This window comes from Dendropsophus ebraccatus, chromosome 12, assembly GCF_027789765.1.
Source record: "Dendropsophus ebraccatus isolate aDenEbr1 chromosome 12, aDenEbr1.pat, whole genome shotgun sequence".
Taxonomy (NCBI): domain Eukaryota; kingdom Metazoa; phylum Chordata; class Amphibia; order Anura; family Hylidae; genus Dendropsophus; species Dendropsophus ebraccatus.
Genome location: NC_091465.1, coordinates 21,995,224 through 22,004,639, shown reverse-complemented (window position 1 = coordinate 22,004,639; position 9,416 = coordinate 21,995,224). Strand labels below are relative to the sequence as shown.

The window sequence follows — 9,416 nt, the reverse complement described above, 5'->3', positions numbered from 1 at the left end:
CGATCGAAAGAGCCAACTATGCTGAAAGAGTGATGTACTCAGCTCTTTACATTGCTCCATAGGAATGAAGAGAGCCGTTCCATATGAATAAATAGACCAGCAGCTATATTCATAACAGTGAAGCCGGGGTCCAGATAATGAGATCAGCAGGGAGTATAGAAGTCGGACCACACACAAACTCCAACTTTTCCCCTGTTCTGTGGATAGGGGAATTTTTTTACTGGAATACCTCTTTAACCCCTAGGCGACCCTGGCGCCTACCGGTGTTCAGAGCTGGGCCGCGCGGCAACCGCGCTCTGAACCATCGTGGTCCCAGGTGCCGCATGTAGCCCGGGGCCTCGGCTATTAGCTGGCAAGGTCCGATTGCCATGGCCGCTAATTAGGTAATCGGATGCACCATAATGGCGCTGATCCCGGCTCGGCACTCGGTTGCTTCGGCTGCTGCAGCCGGAAGCAATCGAGTGCCTATCTCATTGATCTATGCTGTATTACTATACAGCATAGATCTCAATAAGAGATCAGTGTGCTTATACTAGAAGTCCCCCAGAGGGGCTTCTAGTATAAGTGTAAAAGAAAAAAAAAGTGTAATTAATAATAGAAAAAAAAAACTCCCCTAATAAAAGTGCGAATCACCCCCCTTTTCCCATGTTATAAATAAAAATAAATAAATAAACATGTTTGGTATCGCTGCTTGCGTAATCGCCCGAACTATTAATTAATCACATTCCTGATCTCGCACGGTAAATGGCGCAAGTGCAAAAAATCCCAAGGTCCACAATTGCGCATTTTTGGTCGCATCAAATCCAGAAGAATTGTAATAAAAAGCGATCAAAAGGTCGCATATGTGCAAGCAAGGTACCTATAGAAAAAACACATCATGTAGCAAAAAATGACACCTGACACAGCCCCATAGACACAAGGATAAAAGCGTTATAAGCCAGGGAATGGAATGATTTTAAGGAACATATATTTGTTAACAATGGTTTGAATTTTTTACAAGATATCACATAATATAAAAGTTATACATGTTACATATCGTTGTAAATGTAATGACTTGAGGAACATGCATAACAAGTTTGTTTACCCCAGGGGAAACGGCGTAAAAAAAATACCCTCCAAATAAAGGAATTTTTTTTTTTTTGTTTTTTTTTTTCAATTTCACCACACATTGAATATTTTTTCTGGTTTCGCAGTGTACTTTATGAAAAAATTCAGCCTGCAATTGCACAGTACAATTAGTGACGCAACAAATAAGGGCTCATGTGGGTTTCTAGGTGAAAAATGCAAGTGCTATGGCCTTTTAAACACAAGGAGGAAAAAACGAAAACGCAAAAATTTAAATTGGCCCGGTCCTCTAAGGGTTAAACAGTGCCTCCCTCCTATCACTGACCACTTATAATGTTTGGGCAGTTGACCCCTGTGTAATTATTTGCGTTCCTACTATGTACTCCCTTTTTGCTTGGATCCTCTTGCTGTTTCTTTCCTTTCTTATCACAAAGCACCTTGAATTCACTAGTATAAATCACTGGTATAAATCAGCAAATGTGCATCCGAAAATACATTTAAAACACTTATTTACCATATATGCTCTAATTTAGTCCACCTCATATGTACAGTAATGTGCAGGTATCATCAGCATAGAGATGGTACTAAAAACCAAACTTGCTGATGATTTATTCTATGGGTATGCAATGCTTGCTATGATGAGGCGTGGGAAGCGTTTGTTTGGGGTCAACTCCCTTTGGGTCAGTTATTACGGTGTTGTGGTAGCTGAGTGGGTTTAGGGTCATTTTTGCAATTGTCACAGTAGCCTGGGGTGGTATAGGACCCACCCTGGACAGTCTTGGCATCTCACCAGCACTCACAAAGAAGTTAACCCAAGTGTAGTGATGCAGGGTCAGAAGAGACAAGCCAGAGTCTAGTGTTTCCGAAAAATACAACCGTTTACTGAAAGTAACTTTATTGCAATACAGAGTAATGCCCCTATTCCACAGGTCGTTTAGAGGAGCAAACGAGCGCTCTCAGCGCTCGTTTGCTCCTCGTTCCCCGCTCGATGCCGCCGCTATTCAACGTGGCTGCAGCGAGCGGGTGAGTGTGGGAGGGGCGGCGGGGAGCTGCGGGGGGGCTGCCCGGGGGATCGCTGATCGTCCGGGCAGCCCATAGGATATAGCAGCGTCTGCTGCCGATGCTCCTATTCAACGGAGCGACGGCAGCAGATCGCTGCTATATCAGTCGCTTGTTTTTCAACATGTTGAAAAACAAGCGACTGCAACGATCAGCCGACATGAACGATGTCAGCTGATTGTTGCACTCTATTCCACCGGACGATTATCGTCCGTAGCGGCCGATATCGGCCTAATACAAACGATAATCGTTCCGTGGAATAGGGCCTTAACAAAAGACAGAGTGCAGTCTTGAGATAACTCAAGTGCTTAAAGTTGAGGTAGAGATCAGGTGACTGTGATAAGAAGGTGCTTGAGATAAGAAGGTTCTTTGTAGTAGAAAAAGTAGAGGAGAGGAGTTGCCAGAGGGGCCCTGCCCAATGTAGTAGTGTACTCTGCCAGAACTGTAAAGAAGTGTAATAGAAGAGAATAAACAGGGCAGTTTCTAGGTCTTTTTGGCAACAGGGCGACTCTTGATAAAAGCGCCCCCCCCCCCCCCTTCAGTCCTAGGGAAGAAAGGAGGGCTATTATCAAGATTCGGGTTAATAGGAAGAAGCAGTGTGTGTATTATGGAATAGAGCAGTTCCGCACCCCTGACAAATAATGTTCTCCTGAATAGAAAAACATCATTCAGTGACTCACAGGTGAAGTCTTCCTTGATCTGAGGCGTCACTTTCGTTTTTCTCTCCTTCTGGCCTGGACCTCCATGATGATTTCTTGCAGTTAGAATTCGTCTCTTCAGAACCTGCGAGACAAACAACTCAATCTTTGCACTTCTTCAGCAACTTTCTTCCATTTTCCCACTTATAGGGTCTCAAAATGTAATAATTGTGCTGTTTGGTGCAGTAAAGTCAGTAGGTATGCGAGTTACCCTTTGTATGCTGTGCCACCATATAGTAATAATGTCACCCTGCACTCACCCTATATAGTAGTAATGCCCCCCTGCACTCCCCCTTATGTCCCCCTGAACTTCCTATATAGTAATAATGTCCCCTGCATTGCCCCTATATACTAGTAATGTCCCCCTGCATTGTCTCCATATAGTACTTATGTCCCCCTGCATTGTCTCCAGATAGTAGTAATGTCCCCCAGCATTGTCTCCATATAGTAGTAATGTCCCCCTGCATTGTCTCCATATAGTAGTAATGCCCCCAAGCATTGTCCCATATAGTAGTAATGTCCCCCAGCATTGTCCCCATTTAGTAGTAATGTCCCCCAGGCATTGTCTCCATCTAGTAGTAATGTCCCCCAGCATTGTCTCCATATACTAATAATGTCCCCCAGCATTGTCTCCATATAGTAGTAATGTCCCCCTGCATTGTCTCCATATAGTAGTAATATCCCCCTGCATTGTCTCCATATAGTAGTAATGTCCCCCTGCATTGTCTCCATATAGTAGTAATGTCCCCCTGCATTGTCTCCATATAGTAGTAATGTCCCCCTGCATTGTCTCCATATAGTAGTAATGTCCCCCTGCATTGTCTCCATATAGTAGTAATGTCCCCCTGCATTGTCTCCATATAGTAGTAATGTCCCCCTGCATTGTCTCCATATACTAGTAATGTCCCCTGCATTGCCCCCATATAGTAGTAATGCCCCCCAGCATTGCCCCCATATAGTACTAATGTCCCCTGCATTGCCCCCATATAGTAGCAATGCCCCCCAGCATTGCCCCCATATAGTAGTAATGCCTCCCAGCATTGCCCCCATATAGTAGTAATGTCCGTCAGCATTGCTCCCATATAGTAGTAATGTCCTCCTGTACTCCCCTTATATCACCATACATACTCCCCTTTGGTTACCCCCAGTATAACTCCACCTCCCCCTTGTATGTATATTAAATTACCCCCCTCGGACCCCTTGCATTAACCCCTCAGTCTCCACAGTAATGCCCAAAGTCCGAATAATGTGCAAAGTCTACGTTTAAAAAAAAACAAAACACTCACCTGTCCTCCGTTCCAGCGCTGATCGGCCTCATCCTCCTGTAGTCTGCGGCTTACAGGTCTTCTCCTACAGGCGGTGCATGATGAAATGACGTCATCACGCACGGCCCGCAGGAGAGGACGTGCGCCGTTCTTCTGTACAGGATCAGGGAGTCCCTGCTTCTGTACACACATTACGTAATAAGCTACGAAATGTACGTACAGGAGCAGGGATTTCGCTCCTCCTGTACTGTAGTGAGTGGCAATGCGTACATTGTACGCATTGGCACTTACTTTTCACAGTTTTGAGCGGCTGAGCGGGCAGCCGGCGGCAGTGTGCAGGGCTTCCCTTTCAGTTGTGTGGCCGCACACTGCGCAGCTTAAAGGGAACACTGCCTGAGAATCTGCCGCCCCCTCCAGGACCGCAGAAGCGGCACCTAGAGGTGAGGGGGGAGATGTGGGAGGTGTGCGGGGAGATGTGGGAGGTGAGGGGGAGATCCAGAAGGAGGGGGCGCCGCCGGGGGGGCCGTTTTACCGCCCTTAGGGAAGGGGGTTGGCAGGGGTGTTAATGCCGTGAGTCCGGGTGGCTTGTCGGGCCCTGCCCTGCCGTGCCCCTAGCGTTCGGCGCCCCGTACGGTGGCCCGGCCCGCCCGGTTATAGAAACGGCCCTGAGAATAAAGAACACTTATACTCACAGATGACTTTTCTAGTCCTGACTGCCTTATTTCTCCTAGTTGCAAGCTACCCATCCTAGGTGGGTAATACAAGCCCCAGGCCTTGTTTTCTGGGTTAATCAGACTCCCTAGGTTTCCCAGTCATCCTACGCTGCACAGTGAACCTTTCTTACGGTAGCTTTGTTCCACTGGGGTCAGCTCCTATTACTATTGTGGTAACTGCCCTGAACAGTTTAGAGAGGTTTTCAGCATGGGCAAGATGAACCCTGTTATTCTTCTCTGTAGTAGCGTAGCACTGCATCTTGGTTCTTGTGCTCATCAAAAGAAAACATGTAGTTTGCTAGCTGTGTCCCTGTTAGAGGACCTGGCCAAAGCCAGGCCCTGGCTTAGCTTCTCTAGAGACTTGTCTGTCTAGTTCCTTCTCCAATAGGAGCTAGACTGAACTCCACCTACCAGAAACTAAGTTCTACCCACGGGGGGTTTGTCTAATCCTGCCTGTAATTGGTGGGCTACATGTGTGCACAGAAGAGAGAGAGATATATAGGTTAAGGGAAGGAGGAAAAGCACCTGTACCTGTAAGTGGACAAAAGGCAACACGTGACATACAGTAGTTAACTCCTAAAAGACCTCCGCTGTGCCGAAAGACAGGTTACAAAAAAAACAGTAGTGACACCTAGTGGGAAAATACAGTTGACGCCTTATCACACCTGTGTGAGCCCAAGAGAGTTACCTTACCCTGGTACCACTTAGCTTAGGGCCCCTACTGGGTCACTACAGGTAGAGTGGAAAGTGATGAAAAATGGGTCCCAGGATTGATCCTTGAGGCACCCCAACTGTAAGGGGGAGGGAAGATGAGGTAGAGCCAGTAAATGATATTCTAAAGGAGCGGTCAGGGAGATAGCAGGAAAACCAGGAAAGAGCAGAGTCCTTGGGGCCGATAGAGTGGAGAATCGAGAGGAGGAGATAGTGGTCTACAGTGTCAAAAGCTGCAGACAGATCCTGGAGAATTAGTAGAGAGTGGTCACCTTTAGATTTGGTGGTGAGGAGATCATTAAAGACTTCAGTAAGGGTAGTTTTGGTAGAATAGAGAGGACGGAAACCAGACTTAAGGGGATCAAGAAGAAAGTTTTCAGAGAGGTAGCGGGTTCGGCAGGAATAGACCAGACATTCTAAAAACTTAGAGATATAAGAGAGATTAGAGACAGGTCAATAATTGGCTGTACAGGAGGGGTCTAGAGAGGGTTTTTTTCAGTAATGGAGTGATAACTGAATGTTTGAAAGTCAAGGCAAAGATGCCAGAGGAAAGGAAGAGGTTGAAGATTTTAGTTAGGTAAGTAGTGAGAGCAGGAGAAAGAGACTGGACAAGGTGTGAGGGGATAGGGTCACTAGGGCAGGTGGTGGGGCAAAAGGACGAGAGGAGTCTGGAGACTTTTTCCTCTGTCACTGGTTGAAAGGCTGAGAGGGATGAGGAGGAACAATGAGAGGGAATAGGATCAACACTACCTGGGGACTGGAAGATTATTTACGGATAGATCTATGCATTTTGTCCTTGAAGTAGAAGTAAATTACAAATTTCTGGCACTTTCTGGCACCAGATGATATAAAGTGTTTTTTTTTTTTTTTTTGCTGGAGTACCACTTTAAGGCTGGGTTCACACTACGTATATTTCAGTCAGTATTGTGGTCCCCATATTGCAACCAAAACCAGGAGTGTATTGAATACACAGAAAGGCTCTGTTCACACAATGTTGAAATTGAGTGGATGGCCGTCATTTAATGGCAAATATTTGCTGGTATTTTAAAACAACGGCTGTTGTATTGAAATAATGGCCGTTATTTACTGTTATATGGCGGCCATCCACTCAGTTTCAACATTGTATGAACCAAGCCTTTCTGTGTTTTCAATCCACTCCTGGTTTTGGTTGCAATATGAAGACCACAATACTGACTGAAATATACGTAGTGTGAACCCAGCCTATTAGAAGAAGCTAAATGAAAACCAACTGTATTTAGCACTACTGAGTTAATTTAATATTATGAAAAATCCTTCTGATAGCAAATACCACATCATTATTTCGGAAACTGTATATAAAGGGATTTAACAGTGGAACAATAATACCATACATGAGCGATATAAATTTGTCCTCAGCTGTGCCAAAATTTTTCTTGGGTCTCAGATACATTACGCTACCAGATCCATAGAATAACGTCACCACTATGAGGTGAGAGGTGCAGGTAGAGAAAGCTTTCCTCCTTCCAGAAGCTGAATGTCTCTTGACAATTGTCCATATTATTACTGAATAGGAAGCAACTGTTAATACAAAGGACCCTACAATAACAGACAGTGTAATAACAAAGGTAATAACTTCATGAACTTGGGTGTTGGTGCATGCTAGTGCCATAATAGGTGGAATATCACAGTAAAAATGATTTATTTCATGAGACCCACAGAATGGCAAAGAAAACATGAGCCCAGTCTGTATTATGGCTACCATTGTTCCTATAAGCCATGAACCACATATTAGCTGCATGCACATGACTTTATGCATAAGAATGTTATATAGTAAAGGGTGGCATATGGCAATATAGCGATCATAGGCCATTGATGCCAACATATAGCACTCCGACCCAGCAAATAGGAGGAACAAGTACATTTGTAAGGCACAGCCATAAAAAGATATAGTTCTGTGCTCAGAGAGAAGATTTGTTAACGTTTTAGGACCTATAGTTAAAATATAACATATTTCCAGAAATGAGAAATTACCTAAGAAGAAGTACATAGGAGTTTGAAGGTTGGGACTGAATCTGTATAAAAAAATCAAAAACATGTGGGCCGATATGGAAGATGTAAAGATGCAGAGGAAGAGCACAAATAGCAGATACTGGAGCTCGGGAAAATCGGAAAATCCCACAAGAATGAATTCTGTTATTGCTGTATGGTTCCTTCTATCCATGATCCATAACAATATTAAAATGAAGGCATGCTATATTTCATAGAGGCAAAGCTGTAGTCTGTAGAAGGCTCTTACTGCAAGGGTTGGATTTTCCTGCCGTCCCATCACAGAGGAAATTAAGCTAATATTGATTGGAATGGACCGTCTGTGCAATGCATGGACATGTTGAGTTCTCCAAAGGAAGAGACAATCATTGTTGCTGTTCTTTATCTGAGAGTTCATAGACCATGTATTTGAGCTCAAAATGTTATTATGTAGAGTACTGTACATATGTGTTTTGAGAAAGTAAAACTAAACAACCCCAAAATCATTCAAAAATCAATATTGGGAACCAATGGTTTCCATAGAACACAGAGATGCAAGTTGTTGTCCTCTCCATTATTGTAAGATACTGTATCATGTTAGAAGGGTAATATCAATCCATACTAGACCTAAGACTACTAGAACCACCTCAAAAACTAAAGGATTATTGATAACTTCATATGGAACTGTGCTATTAAAGTCATATTTTGTTAACTACTTTTCTATTAATTGCATAATGTGAAGGCTTCCAAGCCCACCACCATTTCTTGTTGGGCAGCACCGTGGTGTGAATCCAGTCAAAGATGACAAATATGACATCTGCATGTTTTCCTCCTGTTTTGGGGTTTTTCTTTTTTTCTTCTGGTTTCCTCTCAAACTATAAAAACATTCTCATATTGACCTTGGTGTGTGTTTAGGATATATTGTGAGCTCCATTGGTGACAAGGTCTGCCCAGTTGATGGCAAACTCCATACAGCATAATAAAACATGAATAAAACATGGACAATAAATAAATAAATGTCATTGATTTAGATATTTATTTTTCTTGAGCAATGGTTTATTCTTCTCTTGAGTAATGGTTAATATAGTACAAAGCAAAAGATGTAGAATGTTTTATATCCAACCAATTTTTGTACCAGTGGAAGGTCAAGCAGCAAGAGAAGAAGAAGAAGTTCTGGTGTGGTAACAATGCCAGACATTAGACGCTATACAGTCATCTTGTTGGGTGTTAGTATATAAGAGCAATATTTCTGCTTAGCACATACCTGTATCATCAGTAATATCATTTTTTACAGTTTATATAGAAACAAGAAGATGCAAATAATCCTGTTATTCTTTTTCTAATTATTCCTGGAGGTGAAAAACACCAGGGTATAATTTTGTCTACAAATAATGATACCTATAAAAAAAATAATGCATTTAGTCTATGTTTGGCAATTTACTGTACATCACTGTTTATACATAAACTTTCTAAATGAGTACCTACATAGTTTGATATAGCTAGAGCCCTCACAGATCATGGTTGATATGAGGAGCCTTTTACATGGCACAATCATTGTGCAGCCGGGACCATACAAATAATTGTTGGATCATTCATGCAGCCCTTTACCTACGTTATTGTTAGTGACCCACCTACTGTTTATACAGAAGATATATGGCCAACCATCTATGATTTATAGGAGCAAATATTCCCAATAGGGATGAGCGAACTTTTGAATCCGAACTTCACAAAAGTTGCCGGATCGAACCGAACCTAAAACGAACCTTGCAATAACGGCTGAATAATTGCAGCTACAAGAGTGGGAGTCTTATAGGGTATAGTTTCGTTTAGTTGCAGTTGCTATTACAATAAAAAAAGTGGAAAAAATCAAAGTGCAAAAATAGTTTTAAAAAATTTGCCAA

At 43.0% G+C, this 9,416-nt stretch overlaps 1 protein-coding gene across 1 annotated transcript; it reads right to left on the bottom strand.

Annotated features, from left to right (window-relative positions):
* Positions 1–6,772: 6,772 nt before the first annotated feature.
* Positions 6,773–7,711, bottom strand: LOC138768650 (olfactory receptor 10AG1-like). The gene has a single exon (XM_069946604.1). The coding sequence runs from the start codon at positions 7,709–7,711 to the stop codon at positions 6,773–6,775; it is 939 nt and encodes a 312-aa protein (XP_069802705.1).
* Positions 7,712–9,416: the final 1,705 nt, after the last annotated feature.